The sequence below is a fragment of the Pagrus pagrus genome (genome assembly GCF_965226575.1).
Source record: "Pagrus pagrus genome assembly, chromosome: 10".
NCBI lineage: Eukaryota > Metazoa > Chordata > Actinopteri > Spariformes > Sparidae > Pagrus > Pagrus pagrus.
Window position 1 is genome coordinate 4,014,807 of NC_140194.1, and position 21,591 is coordinate 4,036,397.

The following is a 21,591-nucleotide window of genomic DNA, read 5'->3' on the forward strand; positions in this document are numbered from 1 at the left end:
TAGATCTTTCTATAGAGTACAGTGGACTGATGGGACAACTTACTGGAATGACAGTGTCACTGACACTGAAATTAATGTCACTGGCCTGACTGCTGGAGTGCAGTACACTTTTACTGTCATAGCAGTGGCTGGAGATGATACAACAAAAAGTGAAATGGCTCAGATTTCTCACTATACAAGTAAGATGATGAGTCACATTTCTGCACATGGAAGTATTTATAGTCTACTTTGTGCTTCATCTTTACTCTAACTTTGTTATGTACTGTGGCGGAGAAAATTGCACTGCAAGTAGACATTACAAATCTTTGTCCATATCATCCCTCTCACTCACAGAGCCTGAAGCTGTCAGGAATCTCACTGTCACTAATATAACGACATCCTCTTTGTATCTGACCTGGACTGAACCAGAGGGAGATAGATCCTTCTATAGAGTAAACTGGACTGATGGAAATATCAGTGACTCTGAAAATGTGAATCAAACAGATATAAACATTACTTACCTGACTGCTGGTGTCCAGTATAGCATAAGTGTTACTGCAGTGGCAGGTGATGACCTCACTGAAGGACGGAGTACCTTTGTTACTCAATACACAAGTAAGTAGCCACTGGGATGTGTACTGTATGTGCTGGACCTTCGCTCCTGTTCCAAACCACTGGCAGTATAACATTTGTGCGGATGATTGTTCGTATACTGCTTTGCTTTTAGATATGGATGATTAAATATGTCTATTTTCTCCAAAATTTGACTGTTTGTCTCTCCTCTCCTCTCCTCTCCTCTTTAGGACCTAATAAAATTGAGGTACCCACTGTATCCACAACCACCACCTCCATCTCTCTGAACTGGACAAAACCTCCTGGTGAGGTGTTCATGTACAGCGTGGAGTGGAATAATGGTGGAGCTCCGATGAGCATGTTAACATCTAATACCTCTGCTGAGCTATCAGACCTGATACCTGGTACCGAATACACAATTGCAATCACTGCCATTGCTGGAGACAATGAATCAGGAGAAGCTAACACATTCACTCAAGTGACAGGTAAGCCACATTTTCTGCATGTAACATCTCCTGGTGCTTGAAATTGTTTGAAAAATGTAAACAACATGCTTCTTTTAATCCACTCATCCTGTCTTGCGTTGCGCAGTACCTGCTGTGGTCAGGAATCTCACCATCACTGACGTCACAACATCGTCTGTGTCTCTGGACTGGGATAAACCAGAGGGCAATGCAAACTGGTACAGAGTTCAGTGGACCTTAGGAGAAGACACCTACAATGACAACACTACAAACACCTCCTTTACTATCAATGGTTTGATCCCTGGATCCTGGTACAACATAACAGTGTCTGCTGTTGCTGTCATTCTCTCAAATGAAGGAAAAAACACCTTAAAAACCACCTTCACAAGTAAGTCCACACTTTGAGAAAGTCCCTCAATCAAGCTGGTAGCATGACTTTTTGCTTTAAATCCCTCCAGTCCATTCAATATGTTTATAAGCAGTGTATAAACATTGGATGATTCGTTTAAGCACATATTGTGAAGACGTATTTTATATTAATAAGACTTTTTTGTTCTGTATTGACATTCAGTATCTGTTGACATATAACTACATTAATAAGCCCTTATTCATTTACAATGACATATCACTTATTACTTGTTTATACACCATCTATAAATCCTAAATAGGAGGACTTATAGTAATAGCATTGCTGTGATACTAAACCCATAATTGCTTTGGGTTTGTGGGAAATGGTGTTCATATAGGGCAGCTATAAATAGAAGTATTAAAGGGTAACTCCAACAATTTTATACATTGCAGTGTGTTTACAGGTCTTTTGGTCTTTTGGCCTCCTACATTACCCACAATGCAATTTAGCCACTGAGTGACATCACTGGAGGCAGTTTATCAGATTACCCACAGCTTCATCTGGAGCCACAAAAGGCTTCACACTGAGTGTTTTTTTGAAATATGCAGTAGTCGACCTTACAAGACCTGTAAGCACACTTTGATGTTAATAATTTAATTGTCGGAGTTACCCTTTAATAATCACGATGCATGTAGAGCTGCAGCAATTGGTAAATGTTTTAATTACTTTTTTTTTTTGATGGTCAGTTTATTGTTCGAGTCATTTTGCTATTGAACTCAGGTGGTGCAGATACTGTAACGAGACATTTTATACACATTGTGTTTCTCTGTCTGTGTGTTGGCACTAATTTCAACTTTGGACCTTATTGTTTAGAAATACAGGAATATGTTGACTTATATATTCACCATGTTGCAGTATTATGGTATGTTTTAATAGGAATTCACTGCAAATATACAGTTTGTACTTTAATCCTATTATGTCATGATGACATGAATATAATGTTTTTTTGTTTTTTTTATCACCCTTTACTTCCCTTGTGTCTAGGGCCTGACATGCCTGAAGACATTACCATTACAGCACGAGGAACTAATTACCTGGACATCAGCTGGACTTTGCAACAAGGGGGGTTTGAACGCTATGTGGTGAACATCTCAAACCAGGACTTGAATTTCGTCACTAGCACAACAACCACAGACAACACAACCAACTTTGCTGGATTACATCCTGGGAGACTGTTTATTATCACAGTGAGCGCCTTGGCTGGAGACTTCAGTAACACGTCTTATCTCCTAGCTGCCACCGGTAAGTTCATCACACTATACTGTCGTTGACTTCATGACTTTGTTTTCAGATCTTGTGCAGCGCAATATAAGATTGAACCAACTTTATTGTACTCCTCAAATGATAACTGGTAGCAATTTGATTTAATCTTCATGGGATATTTTGTGGAAACGCAATGCCAACAAAGCTTTGGGTGTGTTTGACCTCCCCACTTGTTTTTTTTACTAACGTGTTAGCATGTCCTCACAATAAGTCACAATGTCTGCTTGAATCATAGTCTGAGTGTATATTTTGTTGTTGTTGTTGTTTTTATATTGCAGTTATGAGACATTATAAAGTAATAAATGTGCGTACACCTGTTATTCATTCCTCTTAGTTCCCACACCTCCTCGTTCCTTCACCATCAGTCACCCGACAAACTCTTCGCTCCGCCTGCAGTGGGCAACTCCTGATTTGATGGATGGTGCTCCAAACATCAGCTACCATGTCACCTACCAGCCGACGGACGGCATTTTACAAAATCAAACCAACGCAAACTATTACACAGAGCTGTCCATGCTTTCCTCTGGAACATCTTACAATATAACTATACTGACCGTCGGACCACAAAATCAAAGAAGCTCAGTTGTCCATGACTCTTCTTTCACTTGTGAGTACAAAGCACATAGAAGTGTCTCCTTTGCTTTGAGTAATTACATTTAGTTAGGACTTCTTGCAATATGTGTATCTATTACACCATATTGTTAATCTGGCCATCATTGAAAACACTGCACTTTATATCTACTTCTGCCAACTTTTTTCTCTTTTGTGATTTTTCCAGTGCCCAACCCTGTGTTGAACCTTGAAGCCAGCCACGAATCCACCACCTCAATAAAAGTGCAGTGGTCATACCCGCAGGGAGCTCAGCAGTATTACAAATACATGGTTGTAACCTACAATGATATGGGAATACTGCCTAACACAACAGTTAGCCTAAACAGCACTAATGTGGGAGGCCTGGAGCCAGGAACTCGATACAGTGTCAATGTCACAACAATAGCGGCACCAGGAAGTGAATCCACAGTGGAAGAGACATTCAGTTACACAAGTAAGGTCTTACATTGAGACATTTGAACGATTAAGGACACCTCAGAAACGTAATACCCTTTTTTCTACAGTGGTCTTTAGTCTCACATAACCCTCTGCTGTGTTTGCTGCAGTGCCCAAAGCAGTGACCAACCTCACAGTGGCAGCTGTGAACACAACAGCCATCCAGCTGACGTGGTCCAGACAAACTGATCATAAGTCATCCTACTCCTACCGGGTGGTAGCGCTCCACAACGCCATGGTGGTCCAGAATGATTCAACTGGGACTGAGACTTACACCTTCTCCAATCTGACCCCTGGAGAATTTTACACTTTCCAAGTGTTTGCAGTCGTAGGAGGGGTCGATTCCAGTGTGGCAACCAAAGACAGTTTCACAAGTATGTCTTCAAAGCTTCTGTAGCTGTGACATTAACTCCCAGAAGTAAATAATAATAATAATAATAATAAAACTTTATTTGTATAGCACCTTTCAAAACAGGAAGATGACAGCTTTGTCATCGGAGACATTAAAGTCAAGTAATTCAAAATTATCCAGGGAGACACAGTGAGACAACACAAGGTCTAGAGTATGCCTCTTATTGTGAGTTGGATTTTTAACCAGTTGCTCAAGATTAAATGACTCCAAAAGGGTAATAAAATCTGTGGTGAAAAAAGACGTGGAGGGACAACAGATGTGGATATTAAAATCACCTACAATGAGTACTTAATCATATTTGGGCATAATTGAAGAAAGAAATTCAGAGAATTCTTGAATGAAAACAGTGTTCGTCTTAGGCGGCCTATAAACTAACACACACCATACAGTATAGGATGTTGGCCATTTAACAAAAAACCCAGACACTCAAAGGAGGAGAAAGTATTGAGGGAGACAGGGGAGCATTTATAGTTGTTATTAAAGATAAAAGCTACCCCACCTCCACGACCAGACAGTCTGGGTTGGCTGAGACATGAATAGTTAGGGGGGCATGTTTCAGTAAGTGGAATGGAGTAACCAGGGCTTAACCAGGACTCTGTGATAAAGAAGAAGTCAATATTGTTAGACATGATGAAATCTTGGCACAAAAAGGACTTGTTTGCAAGAGACCTGACATTAAGAAGATAGAAAACTGCAGCATGGCAGTGGCAGTTAAGTAGAATACACATTAAGATATAATACGTAACACTCATGCATTGAAAGTCTAAAAACAACAAGACCTTTGTTATATATTTGGTTGAGTTGTGTACTTCGATTATCCCCAATTTATCCAATAACGTTCAAACCCAGAGAATTCCTAGTTTTGTTTAAGTTAACGGTTTGTTTACTTTGGTTGCCTGTCACTATAACTTCCTTGAGAAGTCGGTAAATAAGACTAAAAGTAACGTGACTAAGACTCCCTGCTATTTTCCTCAAATTTTGACTGCACCATCGTTCCTCAGGGGTCATATCGACCCCAGAAATGTAAAGCTCTATAAGTAGTTGTGTGTAGGAGTAGGACACATGATCCAATTGACTTTTCTCCCAAGTCTTCTGAACACAGAGAATTCAACTGTGAGTCGATCTGACCATCATACACTGAATTATTGTTGTTTTAATACCGTTTGGCGGCCATTTTGACCATTTTTTATTGATTTTTTGGCACACTACGCCCCCCCTCCAGATAGCCCCCCAGTGGGAAAGCACTTATGTGTGCTCCTAAGTCCCCTGAACACAAAGAAACAAATGGTGAGTCAATCCAACCATCGTACACCGAGTAATCGTAGTTTGAATACTGTTAGGCGGCCATCTTGAATGTGACCGAAACAGTGATTTTCGTAATTCCTGAACCAAATACAAAGACATATAAACTCAGTTATTCATATAATTGTGACACCAACAATAAAATTAAACGATCACTGGCATCGTACAACCCCTCTATATTGGTGGAAAACACATTTCAACCTCATTACAATGCAACTTTTGCAACTATCAGCCTACAATATAGCCTACAATCAGATCAGATTATCTTGATGACTATGAACCTGCTTTTAGGATGTTTGGTTGTGAGGAGTCTGCCACTCCCCTTGCTCTCTCTATATCTGTCCTGACTGCGGGAACGGACTGCGGGAACTGTCCCCAGCCGCAGCTGGTGTCTGGGGTAGAGGGAGAGGTGCCCAATATCACAAGGATCTTACCATGTGGAAAAGAATACAAAAATCTTATAAAAGATGAAATATAATAACTATTTACTTTAAAATATATAAGGCATATATGAAATAACCCTGAAAGTGTCCCATTTCATACAACATTTCTTATAAGGATATTGTATGTCATTTATAGTACTTGGATGTTCGCAAATTCTATATCAGATCTGTTTTTCGCCATTTGCGGTGACATTCAAGATGGCCGATTAACAGTATTCAAAGCTCGGTGTACGATGGTTGGATCGACTCACTGTTTTTTTCATTGTGTTCAGGGGACTAAGGAGCACAAATAAATGGTTTCCTTCTGGGGGGTTATCTCGGGGGGGCGTAGTGTGCGAATAAATCAATAAAAAAAACACTAAAATGGCCGCCAAACGGTATTCAAACAACGATAATTCAGCGTGTGATAGATCGACTCACAGTTTATTTCTCTGTGTTCAGACGACTTGGGAGCACAAAAGAATCAATTGGATCATGTGTCTCCCTCCCACACACAAAGACTTATAGAGCTTTACATTTCTGGGGTCAATATGACCCCTGAGGAACGATGGTGCGGTCAAAAAGTGTACAGAGAGTTGAGAACATATCATGCTGTTGATTTTATATTTTTCTGTGTCTCCTTAATGGATTAGGAAAACTCATGAAATATTAGGAAGAAAAACTAATGACAACCATCTTTTTAGAGACCCTCAAAATGCATTGGGGTCATATTGACCCCAAGGTCAATAGGAGGGTTAAAACATTTCTGCCTGATACACGTAGATATATTTGAAGACAGGGACTCCCATGATACCACACCTCTTACAACTTTTGTTCTGTTTTGATTGAGGGACCCCCTCGTGGCAAAAATTACACACTGTGCCTTTAAATCTTGATCGCTATTAGAATACATAACTGTATTACAACTGCTCTGTTACAACTCAACCCTGCATATTTCTTCAAGTTAATGTAATGTGTGTTCATCAGCTCAGGCTGAATGTAAATCTTCCTCTGCTTTTTTTTTTTTTTTTTTACTACAGTACCTGATGTGGTTTCTGACATCACAGTCTTGGGAAGCACAACTACCCTGTCAGTGAACTGGATGCGGGCAGGTGGGCGTGTGGACTCCTACACTGTCAATCTGTACAGAGATAACCAGTTGATGAAAAACCACAGCAATTTGAGCAATAATACTCAAAACACAGAGTTTCTGAACCAGATACCAGGAGTGAATTACTGTGTGGAGGTGGTCACCCACAGTGGAAACTTTGAGAATAATAGATCAGAGTGCAATGCAACCTGTGAGTTACATCATGATTTACATACCTGTGCATTTGTACAATGTGGTGTGTATGTGCTGCATGTGTGTTGACTATTAGCTAATGTATTCCTCCTCCTGTTCAGTTCCCAACCCTCCTGGCTCCATCACGGTGCAGTCTCAGACTGTGAACTCCATCACCTTTACCTGGCCCCTCCCTGACGGCATGGACCATCGTCAGTACAACTTCAGCGTGTCTCATATTAACGGCTCCTCTCTGATTGAAAACAACTCGTTCCTGCTGGACAATCTCCAGTCTGGAAGTCCCTACAATATCTCTGTTGTTACTGTGGGTGTGAGGGGCTATGAGAGCACAGCAGTGACGACAGAAAATTATACCAGTGAGTGGAATTAACACACAATTGATCACACCGTGGTGATAACTGTGACTATTATTTCTTTATTACTTATTTTTCTGAAGTTTGTATTTATTTCAGTCACGTTCCAGTCAGGATTTCTAGTTTAATAGTCTAGTAGTCTAATAGTCTAGTTTTATAGTTCAGTCCCTCTTGCCTGCGTGGCAAACCACAGGTGCTTTTCATACTATTTTGTCCAAATCTGACACCTGTACTGTGTATCCACTGCATTTTAATAGGACCGTATCCTGTAACCATGCTGAGACAGTCAGGAATCACCACAGATGCAGTGACCTTGGTGTGGGAGCAGCCGGAGAGCAAACCTCACTACTCGTATTTGGTGCAGACCTCCAACGGCTCAAATTTTGCCCCATTGGCACTCCCCAACACCACAGTCACAATCGATGGACTTCTCTCTGGGAGCAACTACAGCTTCACTGTCACCACACTGACAGCAGATGGCACTAAGTCAGAACCTGTGACAGTTTCCTACTTTACACGTATGTATACATGCTATCCAAGCAAAAAAAAAAATTAAATAACAATGAAAGGAGTTTAGTGTCATTACTCTGTGCAGCCTTTGTACTGAGTGAATGTGCTGCGATTTCATTAATATATGAAACACTTTCTGCTCTGTTTTTAGGGCCCTTCAGTGTTACATGGGTGACTGCTGAAACCTTAAACACAACTGCTGTACGTCTGTCTTGGAATAAACCACCACAGTACAAGCTGGGCTACACGTACCAGGTTAATACCACAGGCTGCGGCTCCAAGAATAAAAACCTGCCAGAAGAAGTCACAGAGATCTCAGCGCTCACCCCGGGGACAGAGTGCACCTTCTGTGTTTTTGTCCGGGCAGCCGACGGCATCGAAGGGGAAGAAAAGTGCATCTCTCAGTACACCAGTAAGACTCCTCAACAGTCATTTCTTTTTCTTTTATTTCATATTGTCAAGTTAATCGTCTTTAATCCGTCCTCCTCCGCACACGAACAGAGCCTGAGACAGTGCAACCCAGCGCCTCCAGCCAGGGCACCAATAGCTCGATCCTGGTGTCATGGACACCACCTCCCGGCAGAGTGGAGCAGTACATGGTCCGTCTGAACGGCAGTTCCTCACAGGAGCAAAACCTGAGTTCTTCCGCTACCTCCTTGCGGTTTGATGGCCTGTCTGCTGGACGGCTTTACAGTGTCATGATAACAACATTTAGTGGACCCTTCAATGCACCATCTGGATTTATCACTAATGCAACATGTAAGTATGATACATTTGTTAGATTTTAGATTTTATGCTTTTAAAAAAATGGCCTGCAGTAATCTAAAATGTTTGTGTTTTATATATGTAATACAAAACACTTGAGTAATCCCTTTAAGCATTCCTATATTACTGAGATTTTTTAGAGTGATGTTACTCCACTTGTTAAAGTTCACTTTCTGCAATTCCACCCTCCAAGTCCCCAATCCTCCCGGGCCGATTGAGGTCCTGAGCAAGACAACCAGCTCCATTCACATTCGGTGGCAGGAAGCTCCTCTGATGGCCGGTGCGTCATTTCAGTACCGGTGCATCATTCCACTGCAGAGAGGAGTAAACATCCCCAGCACCAGCACCACACATAATTTCACCTCCCTGCAGTCTGGGACTCCCTACAACATCTCTGTGTCCACAGTGGGCCCCATGGGCTTTGAGAGTGAGAAGGTTCAGATCCACAAGGTCAACACAAGTAAGGGTTTTATTTCTGTATCTGAAAAAAAAAGGGCACGCACTGCCCTGCTTCATGTTTTAGAAAGACATTTACAACTCTCTCTCTTTTAAAACAATCAGGACCGTTCACTGTGAGGAATCTCAGTACTTCAACGGAAGAGAGGAGCATCACAGTCATGTGGGATAGACCTGACCAATACAAGGACAGCTATCGCTTCAGTGTGACCGGGCAAAAGTCAAACGGGCCCTGGAGTGTCGTAGTTAATGAAACTAAGTATGAAGTCCTTGGCCTGGTTCCTGGCAGCTCCTACAACATCACAGTCACCACTGAGACCTCTGATGGAACAAAGGGTGCTCCAACACAGATTTCCGAATGCACAAGTATGGTCATAACAGATCGATTATTTTCCTATTGACGTATGAATATTGTGAAAGCTTATTTTAGGAGCGATTTCAGGTAAAAAAGAATGTTGCATGAGTTTTTAAGAGGTGAAGAGAGCGGAAGTAAGTCGGGATAAATGATAAAGCGAAGATATTTCAGTCTGTACAACCAAGTTTTAGATTACCTGAAAATAACACATTTTTATATAATGGACAGTTTTACTGATGTTGTGTTTCCTGACATTCATTTCTGTTTGATGCTGCAGATGCCAGCCCAGTTAAAGACTTAACTTGCAACGGTCCAAATACACCAAATGCAGAAGTCAACCTGTCCTGGGAAAACCCAGAAGGCGAATATTCTGGCTTCCAGGTCGCTGTTAACAACCAGATCATCAACACAATTAGCAGCTGTTGTGCTCAAACTGTGTCCAATCTTAGTCACTTTACTGAATACCACCTGACCGTGAAGAGTCTGAGCTGTGGACAGCCGAGCACTGCCATGAATCGTTCCTGCAGGACAGGCATCACAAGTAGGACATTATGCTTTATGAACTTTATAATTCAAGTGTTTGAAAATACAGTTTAAACAATTTTTACAATTTAACAATATATTTTAATGTCTGAAATGACATCAGTGCACTTAAACAGTAAAATTCCCAGGGAATTTAACAACCTGTGCACAGATACCAAAAAATCTCCAATACATCTGTGATAGGACAGAATCGCTAGTATTACTGTGTTATTCATTCAGCTTAGAACATAGAAACATACATTTGCAGAATGGTTCAGGTAGCACGCTTAAAACCCCCATTTTAACATTTATTTATTTATTTTTAATTATTGTTTTTGAGTTACAAAACTTACAAAGATCTTTTCTCGTTAATATTTTTATCTTAGATCCACCCATTCTTCCTGAATCTGACGCTGATAAATTAGTGCTGGAGAGAGAAAAGTCATACAACAAGTTCACCATTCAGGTTGAAACCAAACTGCTGACAAACACCAGCGGGCCAGTCACACACATTGGGGTGCTGGTGACAAATAACCTCCCTGGTAGGTGTTTTTCTTTTAGACAGTGTTGAAACGATGTCGCGCTGTCGTAAATCCCATTGTTGCTGTCAGGACTGTCAGTAATGGTTTTTCTGTAATCCCTGTCTTTTCAGGCAACACTTCAAATTGGAGGAACTATTTGGAGAAAACTTACAATCAGTGGAAGGCAGGGAGTACTCCGGTGTACTTGGCAACAGTCACAGATAACATCCTCTCACGCAGTGTAGGGACGCACCTGACCATAGAAATAGGAGATGGATCCAAATTCCTGGACTACACTAATGGTGCCCTGTCTGCCAACGGGAAATACCAGTAAGAACAGAAACCTGTTTGTGTAGCAATAGGTGTGCTGCAGCAGATCATATGCATAAGTAACCTCTCAATGATAGAATAACTTGTATTCTGAAATATATTAAGATTATCTTCTTTATGGGTTGTAGCTGCAGTATGTAAAATCATTGGTAAATTAACTGCTAACTAAAGTTAACTATTACTCCATCAAATATGAGATGTGTTCATATGAAGTAAGATTTTTTAAATATCTGATTTGTTTAATCCTGCAGATATGCTATTGTGTTGTTTACCAATCTGCAAGACAACTCTATGCTCGTAAATGGCACACAGTCCCTGGTCTCAGCAACACACTTCTTTACTGTTGAACTCCCCAGCAACCCAGGTACCACATTCACAACCACAGCTGTTTCTTTAACGTGTGTTTTGGTGCAATAAAATGCTCCTCTAATGGGAGGAAATGCTCGTTCTCGTTGTCCTGATCCTGTCTTAATCTTTGTCACACTTTAGCTGTCACTGCCATTGCTATTGGAGTGACATTGGGAATTTTCTGTGTTCTCTTCATCATCCTCATCGGCTTCATTATCTACTGGAGAAGGTTTGTCGTTGTCATTGTGATTGATTGTGATTAAAAGGGGCAAGATTTAAGAATTTCAGTCGGAAACATTCAGAAATTTACTTAAATTATCAACAGAATGTGAATAAATAGCAGTTGTGACATAATGACGTCTATGTTATATTATATATCTACTGAAGTTAGCATGCTAACCAGGTAGCCCTAGGCTGTCCCGGGCAACAGCTCCCAATCCGAACCGCTAACTGCACAGCTAACTGAGCTAACTAGCTAAGGCAGCTACTGTTAGCAGCTACAGTATAAGTTTGACAGGTAGTTCTTACACATTTGCACCTTGGACTAAACTCTAGACTCACTGTTCATGTACTGCAGGTTAAACAACAAAGAATCATCAGACATCCAGATTAATGCCATAAGGTGAGGTTTTCATTAATAATAATAATAGTAATAATAATAATAATTTCATTATTTTAATTTTAAAATACATGGAGAAGAATTGTTTTTGCAACTGTGGCTGAACATTGTTTTTTTCCCCCTTTCTTTTTCCAGAGCTAAAGTGTAAGTATTATAATTCTTCAATCAGATCTATCACATGTTGCACAACATGAACCGACTGAACTGTAGCGACAAAACTCGTGACTCTTGTCTGACCTCTGGTGTCCATTTGAGCAGAAGTGTGGCTGTGAGGGTGGAGGACTATGAGGCTTACTACAGGAGGCAGAAGGCTGACTCCAACTGTGGCTTTGCTGAGGAGTTTGAGGTGAGACATAAGCTTAATATTTAAGGGCTGGTGGATAAATGAGTTATTCATAGCAGGCAATTAATGCGAAATAAATATTTAATCCTCTTTACGGTAGGACCAACATCAAAACTTCTATAATTCAATGTAAATGTCTCATATCAAATATCAGTAATATAATGATAAGAAATAAACCCCCGGAAAATATGAGGAAGACATTTGCTGCAAACATCAGTTTTACAGTGTTCCTGATATACTGAAATGAGACATATGCTCATTTTCAGGTTCATAATTTTAATTTTTGAGTTACACCTAGAAAAGGTTTTTTACACTTTAATGATAAAAATAAAACACATCAGTCCTCTCGGTCCAGTGCAGCAGCACTGTATTCCCCCTCTGTATGAAACGCTCTGTTTTAGCTCCTGTCTCTTCAAGGCCCCTCCTCTCGTCTGCTCTGATTGGTCAGCTCACACATGCCTGACCCAGCACCGCTCACAGTGTCTCTGGTCGTTTTTTTTCCTGTTTACAGCTTCCAGTTAGCGTCACTTCTAGTGTGAATATAGGCAAAAATGATGCAAAGACAAGAAGTCACATAATTAAAAGCGAGACTACTGACGAGGCGTTTCAGGCACTTCAGGAGCAGCGTTTTCTGTGGGAGAGAGAAGCTCCCGTTGGTGCAGACCTTAGGATTTTTAACTTTCAAGACCTTTTACATGCACACAAACCTGTATAACACACTGAGAGAGAGGAACTGCACCAGATTTGGGGCACAGAGTGAGCCATCCAATCATCAATCACACTTTTTTTTCCTTTCTTCTGAAGGACCTGAAGCTCGTTGGTACAGGTCAGGCGAAAACAAACGCCCTGACTTTGGAGAACAAGCCCAAGAACCGCTACAACAACGTGCTTCCCTGTGAGTCACCTTAACAAATCCACCTCTCCTGCTTTCAACAGTAACCCTCCTCACTCCTTAAACTTTGTCATCGCCTCTCATACTGTATCTTCTACTATATCCCATTTTAATCGGTCATTAAATCAAAATTATCATACTTTTCTCGCCTCCTAGATGACTCTTCTAGGGTGAAACTCTCTATTGTCCATGGAAGTCCTTATGATGACTACATCAATGCTAACTACATGCCGGTGCGTACTGACACTCTTGAAAAGCGGCTCCCTGCCTCAGTCATTGCTTCAGTATCAGTAAACATTAACTGCTCATTCTTTCCCTTAATGTAATTTTCAACGATCCACGTCATTCACAACCATGTTTTAAACACACTTGAGAATCTCCGGGAAAACTGAACAGGATGGATGTTTGTGTTTCTGTGGCTGTGTGCTGACGCTTCATTCGGCAGGGTTACAACTCCAGGAAGGAGTTTATTGCAGCTCAGGGTCCTTTGCCCACCACGGTCGACGAGTTCTGGAGGATGGTCTGGGAGAAGAATGTACAGACTTTGGTCATGCTGACACGCTGTAATGAGCAGGGACGGGTGAGTAACAACACACACGCACACACACGCCTAGCAGCAACGTGGGTGCATATAAGGGAACACTATGTCCTTTGCCACACTACTGTTGTACCAGAACTAGCAATATCAATAGAAAAACTACTTTTAACTTTGTTTATTGTATGTTTTGTCTCTTTTTATGGTAATTTCACTCAAAATGTAAGTATAGGGAGGTGGAGAGAGAGAGACTGTAACCATGACTGTACAAAAAAGAGCAATTACACTCCATTTTATGGTGGGTGGTAACCAGCGTTAGCACAACTGTTGCTTACTTTGACAATGCGAGGACGGGGAGGAAAAAAGGAAATGATCAGGGGCATGTGTTTTATTAACATCATATCAATATTTGATTTGTCAATATCATGGTGTAATGCAACATCCCCAGCCTGAACATTGAATATCTCATTCTAAAAGTGATCCTGATCCATGATCCTCCACCATAAAACAACAGATGTTGTGGTGTCGTTGTGGAATAAACAACATGTAAGAATCATGAAGACCACTGAAAATCTAAACCAGATAAGAAGAGAGACAAGTGATCACATATAACACAGTGTATTCTTAAACATTTCATATGGGTTGAGGCAAAAAAATAGTCAAGTCAATACCTAAGAAGGAGAATTTGCCTGCAAACATTCACAGAAAAATATTAAAATTTGTCCTTTTAAAGGTGCAATATGTAAGAATTCATACTCCAAAAACAAACAGGGGGCAGCATCTCACCGGAGTAACTGCTAACAGCTGCTAACTGTCACTGCCATCAGCTCAGTTAGCTCAGTTAGCTCAGTTAGCCACGCAGATAGGACTGGGAGCTCAGAGTGGTATTGGTTAGCATGCTAATATCAGGTGCTAACTTTGTAACACAGTAGATAGACGTCAAGACTCCATATTAAAATTCTGTTGATAATTTAATTTCACTTTTGAATGTTTTAAACACATTTCTTTTTACATATTGTACCTTTTAAATAAAAACCCAAACAAACAGTGCAGCTGCTGACCCACGCTGCTTTATATTACATATAAACCACTTCCCAGTACACGATTTATATTTAAGTTTTCAACATCTCCGTGGTCTGAAGGCAGCCAACTCTGCAGAGTGTGTTCAAACCAACTGAATGTATGTACAGTGTATGGTTCATCTATTACTCAGCTTCCTGCTGCACTCTACAGCTATGTGTTGTTCACCTGGAGGAGGTGTAGCGTCGCTGGTTTGAAAATAGCTCATAAAATGTACCCAAAAATAAATAAATAATAGAAGAGTAGAGATGCTGGAGTTTCTATATGTTACGTATTGTTGAAAAGGGATCTTTTCTGTATCCTGAATTTGAATTCTGAACACTCGCAGAATGATTGCTTTTCTTTTTCCAGGTAAAATGTGAGCAATACTGGGATTCTGGCACTAAGATCTATGGAGACATCACTGTGACAACGACCTCTGAAATACCACTTGAAGACTGGACCATCAGGGACTTTGACATTAAAAATGTAAGTGGCCGGACACTGCAGGAGGGTCAGAATCAAGTGCTTATTTAACACCCTTAGTGTGTAATACTTGACCTACATCAAAATCATCTTAATGAGTGAACAAACAACACCCTGCTCAACATTTGTCATCGGTCTAATGAATGTGCAGCAATCACACAGCGCTGTGAGTCAGAGTCTGATGAAATGACATTCAAATATGAATCCTTGAAACCGTTGAATGTCCTCGAAACAAGATCTCATCAGTCGCAACTATTTTGAGCTCATGTGTGTGTTCGTGTTCGTCCTTCAGGTGAAAACAGCAGAGACCCGTTCGGTGCGTCACTTCCACTTCACAGCCTGGCCGGATCACGGGGTACCAGAGACCACCGAGCTCCTCATCAGCTTCAGGCATCTGGTCAGAGAACACATGAACCAGTACTCCAGACACTCTCCAACTGTGGTCCACTGCAGGTCCGACAAAACACGAAAACACAACGGGAACACACACTTTCACCTTCAGTTCTGAGCTGTTTCATCTGATATTCTGTCCCTCTGTCTGCTCCCTCCTCTGTCTGTGTGTCTACGTTGTCTACGCTCAGTGCCGGTGTTGGACGTACAGGTACCTTCATCGCCATCGACCGTTTGCTCTTCCAGATCGAAAGGGAAAACATAGTGGACGTGTACGGCATCGTGCACGATCTGCGCATGCACCGGCCCCTCATGGTGCAGACAGAGGTAGGACACAGTCACACACACTGTTTTTTTTTTTACTGCACATTGTTATTTGAAATGCAGCTCAGTGGACTCTTTCTATTTTACGTCCCGGCAGGATCAGTACGTGTTCCTGAACCAGTGCGCCATGGACATCATCAGATCAAGAACTGGAACCAACGTGGATCTAATCTACCAGAACACAGCTGCGCTCTCTATTTACGACAACGTAGAACCGAAGCCTTATGGCAAAAACGGGTACAACAACGCATAGGCCGGCCTCTTCATCCTCACTCTTAACATGAAAACTGCGCAGACACTCGTAAAGGGAACGCCTTTATCAGATTGTGCTGTATTTATTTTTTTATTCCTGTCACGCTTTTTCTTAAGAATCTTGTAGCTTTTTCTATTTTGTGGTATTTATTTGTTAAAAAAAATGAATGTTTGTTAAAGGAGGAGGCTGTATATGGAAATACAACAGGAGACTAGTAATCACTGACCAAAAATATTTGGATTCTTTCTTATTAATGCAGATTTTTTTTGTATTGCTCAGCTTATATTTCTGCTCGTTTACTACTGTATTTGACTTACTGATGATACATGTTTTTCTCAGGTAATATGTTGATGATGCTGTATAGGTATTATTACAGACACGAAGATAAATCTGTAATTAATTGAACCCTTGAAATTGCTATTGTACAAAACAACATGCTGGTATAAATACTGTGTGCCTTTTTTCAAAACCTATATGCTTTAATACCAATAGGTGGCACTCCTCACTCCTTACATTACCTTGTTATAGGAACCTTAAGAGGAAATTTCTCAGTCCGTCATCTTTTATCGGCACATATTCCGGCCAGTCCTTTTATTTTTTGCACCTCTTAAGCCCGTTTGAACTGTGCAATGTCTTTTAATGAAGGATTTTTGTGGTTTGTTGTAGAGACTTTTATATTTGATTGCACTGTAGTGAATAATGCACTGGATGCATTTGTCTTTCTACACTGTCCTCCTTATTTTATAAAACTATTTTATCCGTATCATTGACTTTATTTTGGCCAGTGCTTTGTGAAACTGTTGAAGACATTTTTGCTACTCACCCCACATTTGATTGTTGCAGTTTTACTTTGATTATTTTTCTTAGGGTTAAAGAGATGGGCCAGGTTAAACAAAAGCTCAGGAACTCAGATAATGAAAATGAACATTTTAACAGGCGGTGTGGTGTCAGAAAACCCATACGGCACCAGTGTGTAGGTTACTTCTATTGTTTTATTTTATTGTTAATGTCTTTCTTCTCTACCTTGACATTCCTCAAAGAAACAAGGATGTTATGTCCCTTCCTGCTGCACATATGGATATTTCCTGTGATGTTAAAATCACCTTTATTTTCAGCTTTTTAAAGGGCACAATCTTCCATTAGGGCAGGTACGTTTATAAAAGACAATTCATGTGCATAGTCGGCTGTAGATATTTTTAGGGCTATGTTTTATTATTATTATTGTATCATAATGTACTTATTGATTGAAAGCACTTGTGTTGTAATGACAACCACAGTAGCACATAGTCACACAGTTTTAGGATGTTTTTGAAAATGCTTTATGAGATGCTTGCTGGTACAACGCCATGATGTAAAAAAAGGAGTGAGGAACGTTTAATATTTGTGTATCCTTCGATCTGTACAACAAAATATGATTAAAGATGTTATGAGATTTTACCTCACATTTGTATTTGGCTATGTGGTGTGTTTGAATCAGTGTGTGAGTGAGTGCAGTGCCCATCCTCTCCTTTGTGCACAATCAGGATTTTAGAGCTAGTTTTTGTGTTGTGTAACATTTCACAGGCTAATAAAATTGTTTCAAGTGGAAAGATGAAAAGAAACAAACAATCATGCTGCAGAGGAGGACCGGGCTGCCACACCTCTGCATTATTCAGAGCAACTTCCAGGTCGCAAGTATCTAAGTGCACCCTCGAAGAATGAATAAATAATACCAGTTCTGTCTCGTACTCAACGAGAAAAATGCTTTTTTTTTTACGCTGAAACTTCAAAATGTCTAATTGTACAGCTTACATCAGGCCTCCACTCTGGAGCTTCTGTACAATATGGAGGTGTCACACTTACACAGTGCAGGGCGCTCCCAGCATGGTGGTAATAATAAGACTTTGTCAGCATGTCGACTTCAATAAGCCTGATATCTTAGACGGTAAGGCCCCTCTTTTTCTCCCCCATTTTCCCCGTCTCTCCCCTCCACTCCTCCACATGGTCCACGTCTCTCAGTGCCAAACGTTGGATCTAAATATAGATCTGGCATTTGAATGCCTCTTTCTAGTTTTTCTGTGTCTGTTAGTTTGAAAATAAAGAGCGTGCAGGGAGCTGGAGCCATAATGACAGCAATCCAACCTGCAAACATTAAAGTAAACTAGGACAAAAGATAACTGGGTGATCCAAATTTAATGATGAGCTCAGATGCTTATGTGCCAGTAAATCCACCGTAATGGATTACACCGGGGTTTATCAGCTCCTGATTGTGGCGATAATAGGTTTTTTATTTTCTGTCTTTAAAAGCATTAAAAACAGTCTCAAATGTGGATTTGTGCCCTATTACAGGAAGTGGAAAAACAAACACACAGCTATGTAAGGGTCTTGCCTTGACCTTTGTTAGGTTAAAACCCACAAAGTTTACACTCGACTGCACATGTAGCTGTTGACGTCTGGCCAGCGGTGTAATATTAACATGCTTGTGACCTCTCACCTTTGTTTTTTATTGTCAGTGAAGCTATGATGGACATTGAGCTCGTAACAAGACACAATACCTGCACACTCACCCAGTAAATTGTAACAGAAAGATAAGGATGAACACTCATAAATTGCAAACAACAGAGGGAGTGTGCTGAAGTCGAGCAAAAACAAGGAAATACCAGAGGTCAGAGGTAAGTAGATTCACTCATGTACTGTTCTTTAGAAGAGTTATGAGGTTCTTGCTCTGTTAATACTTTCTGAGAAATACTTCAGAATATATTTTCTGATGATGACAAATGTATGATCATAGTTGCTCATGTAGGCAGTGGAGGGAAATAGCTGAGTACAGTTATTACAATATCATTTTGAGGCACTCGCTTCTAGAAATATATCATTTTTTTCCACCTTATACTTCAGTTTCTCTACACTTCAGAAAAAATACTGTCCTCTCAATCCACCGTAACACAAATCACTTTCATATGAAACACGCTGTGTGATCATCTTATTCACGAGATGCATTGTTATAGGTTAAACTACGGTGGCCCTGAGGGTCAATCTTGAGGGCCGTGTTTTCTGAAGTGTCTGTGTGTTTTGTAAAAGTTGTGTTTTCTCAAATGTTGTGTGTCTAAATCGATTTGTTTTGTGTTAAATGTTGTGTATTGTGAAATGTTGTGTTTTGTGAAATGTTGTGTATTGTTAAATGTTTTTTGTGAAATGTTGTGTATTGTGAAATGTTTTTTTTGAAATGTTGTGTATTGTGAAATGTTTTTTGTGCAATGTTGTGTTCTGTGAAATGTTGTGTATTGTGAAATGTTGTGTTTTGTTAAATGTTTTTTGTGAAATGTTGTGTTTTGTTAAATGTTTTTTGTGAAATGTGTTTTGTGAAATGTCGTTGTGTTTTGTGAAATGTTGTGTATTGTGAAATGTTGTGTTTTGTTAAATGTTTTTGTGAAATGTGTTTTGTTAAATGTTTTTTGTGAAATGTTGTGTATTGTGAAATGTTGTGTTTTGTGAAATGTTGTGTATTGTGAAATGTTTTTTGTGAAATGCTGTGTTTTGTTAAATGTTTTTTGTGAAATGTTGTGTTTTGTTAAATGTTTTTTGTGAAATGCTGTGTTTTGTTAAATGTTTTTTGTGAAATGTTGTGTTTTGTGAAATGTCGTTATCTTTAATGTCGTTGTGTTTTGTTAAATGTTGTATTTTGCGAAATGTTGTTGTGTTTTGTGAAATGTCGTTGTGTATTTAGAAATTGTGTGTTGTGGGGTTTCCGAAATGTAATGTTTTTGTGAAATGTTGTGTTTTGTTCTGTTTTGTTTAATGTTGTTGTGTTTTGTTTGTTTAATGTTGTGTTTTCTGAGATGTCATGTTTTGTAAAATGCTGTTACAACTGTAAAATCCTACTTACATTTGAATGCCTCCATCGATCAATAAAACGATACACAGCACAGTCAGGGGCCATTTTGCTGCCTACTTAGTACTTTAAACATTTAGTTTTGTACATCCAGCTCAGAAAGCTTCTGCACTTTCCACTTGAAGCCAGAACAACCTGCAGTCCAGCACCGAGCAGCAGGTGTCGTTCGCCTCTGCGGCCACAGGTGTCGCCGGTGCGCCCCTGTGCTTGTAGCAGCCAGCAGCCAGATGAACCGCAGCAGGAGGATCCAGTCCGCTCCACACTCTCCATATTGAAAGGGAGCAACTTCTCCTCCAGCCGACTCCCACCGTCCGCCACAGCCCGCCCGCTGTTCCCCCCACGACCCAGCTGTCTCACCCAGCCCCGTGCTATGACGCTGGACCTGGGAAGGAAGCAGAGAAACAACTGTACGAGCGCCACGCCGGTCGACACACAGTAAGTTTACGTGTCTTTTTTACTCCACCACGCCGTGAACACAACTTGCTATTTTTAGCGAGCGTTTTCTTCTGGTTTTCTTCAACTAACGGCTGTTTGATGCGCTAACTGGTAACTTACGCTAGCTAGCGGAGCTCACATAGCATTCACTGGTTTCTAGAAGGAGGAGGAGGAGGATTTTTTTTTTTGTTGTTGCTTTTTTTCCCAGGATGTACACGGTAGTTTTGAGCATCACAACGTCGCAATATATTGGAGGAATGTGGTCAGTGGTGGTATTAGCGTTGTCTCTCAGTGTGTGTGTGTGTGTGTGTGTGTGTGTGTGTCGTCTGGCTGGGTAGTGGCTAACGTGACAAGCTAGCTCCATAAAGTAAACCCTCATCACCACGTTAGCAGACCCATGCGGCTGCGGCTTTGGGCTGTCACTTGTTTGCATGGTAACCGTGAACCTAGCCGATGGGTCTGGGGGTGTCGGTGACAAGCGAAGGGCAAGTACATCCGTGTTGATTACCTTTTTTCCCCCCCATTTAATCGTTTTACCTGTCTGCCACCACCTGCTTCATGTGGAGGTGGTAGCACCGATTTAAAAAAAAAAAAATGGATAAGGTAGCCCAGTCATGTAGAGGAATAACCACAGCGGTTTAATGGCACTTAAACAACCTCCATTACTCAAAAGGAAAGCGTATACATGGCTGTGGCAGCATGTAACGGTCATGTATAATGCAGGGTGGCACTACAGATGATTTAAAGGAGAAGCTAGGTGGACATTTAAATGTCAGACGTATACACAGTGCAGTGCTAACACATCTTCAGCGTGGCTCCAGTGTCTCTCCTGTAATGTCAAAGCTGTAAACCTTTTGACATGTCTTTACTTTACCAGCACATTAAGATTGTCAGCAGTCTTTTCTATGCAGATACCCCCTCTCAATGCATATTTAAAGCTCTGTAATAGAGTATACATCATTTTTCTTTTTGTGGCACAGCCTGTATAATAGAAATGTGACTTTCTTGACAGATAAATGGGTAATATTGGTTCAGTCCAGATATATAAGC

The 21,591-nt window shown here is 40.6% G+C and overlaps 2 protein-coding genes across 2 annotated transcripts in view; both read left to right on the plus strand.

Moving 5' to 3' along the window:
- LOC311264277 (receptor-type tyrosine-protein phosphatase eta-like) overlaps nucleotides 1–17,672 on the plus strand; it is a 58,427-nt gene extending 40,755 nt beyond the window's left edge. The window contains exons 5-31 of the mRNA XM_084365016.1: nucleotides 783–1,037; nucleotides 1,144–1,404; nucleotides 2,410–2,667; nucleotides 3,023–3,295; nucleotides 3,467–3,733; nucleotides 3,846–4,109; nucleotides 6,912–7,172; nucleotides 7,276–7,530; nucleotides 7,785–8,045; nucleotides 8,189–8,449; nucleotides 8,539–8,796; nucleotides 8,996–9,262; nucleotides 9,364–9,624; nucleotides 9,891–10,154; nucleotides 10,522–10,677; nucleotides 10,788–10,986; nucleotides 11,238–11,350; nucleotides 11,476–11,563; nucleotides 11,912–11,956; nucleotides 12,212–12,299; nucleotides 13,101–13,191; nucleotides 13,345–13,421; nucleotides 13,634–13,768; nucleotides 15,155–15,271; nucleotides 15,561–15,721; nucleotides 15,850–15,985; nucleotides 16,080–17,672. Coding sequence (XP_084221142.1) covers nucleotides 783–1,037; nucleotides 1,144–1,404; nucleotides 2,410–2,667; nucleotides 3,023–3,295; nucleotides 3,467–3,733; nucleotides 3,846–4,109; nucleotides 6,912–7,172; nucleotides 7,276–7,530; nucleotides 7,785–8,045; nucleotides 8,189–8,449; nucleotides 8,539–8,796; nucleotides 8,996–9,262; nucleotides 9,364–9,624; nucleotides 9,891–10,154; nucleotides 10,522–10,677; nucleotides 10,788–10,986; nucleotides 11,238–11,350; nucleotides 11,476–11,563; nucleotides 11,912–11,956; nucleotides 12,212–12,299; nucleotides 13,101–13,191; nucleotides 13,345–13,421; nucleotides 13,634–13,768; nucleotides 15,155–15,271; nucleotides 15,561–15,721; nucleotides 15,850–15,985; nucleotides 16,080–16,235 — 5,228 coding nt within the window. The 3' untranslated portion in view covers nucleotides 16,236–17,672. The remainder of the gene's footprint in view (nucleotides 1–782; nucleotides 1,038–1,143; nucleotides 1,405–2,409; nucleotides 2,668–3,022; nucleotides 3,296–3,466; nucleotides 3,734–3,845; nucleotides 4,110–6,911; nucleotides 7,173–7,275; nucleotides 7,531–7,784; nucleotides 8,046–8,188; nucleotides 8,450–8,538; nucleotides 8,797–8,995; nucleotides 9,263–9,363; nucleotides 9,625–9,890; nucleotides 10,155–10,521; nucleotides 10,678–10,787; nucleotides 10,987–11,237; nucleotides 11,351–11,475; nucleotides 11,564–11,911; nucleotides 11,957–12,211; nucleotides 12,300–13,100; nucleotides 13,192–13,344; nucleotides 13,422–13,633; nucleotides 13,769–15,154; nucleotides 15,272–15,560; nucleotides 15,722–15,849; nucleotides 15,986–16,079) is intronic.
- Nucleotides 17,673–20,957: 3,285 nt separating this feature from the next.
- osbpl5 (oxysterol binding protein-like 5) overlaps nucleotides 20,958–21,591 on the plus strand; it is a 41,766-nt gene continuing 41,132 nt past the window's right edge. Inside the window, exon 1 of the mRNA XM_084363526.1 lies at nucleotides 20,958–21,026. Within this exon, the coding sequence (XP_084219652.1) occupies nucleotides 20,973–21,026 (54 nt within the window). The 5' untranslated portion in view covers nucleotides 20,958–20,972. The remainder of the gene's footprint in view (nucleotides 21,027–21,591) is intronic.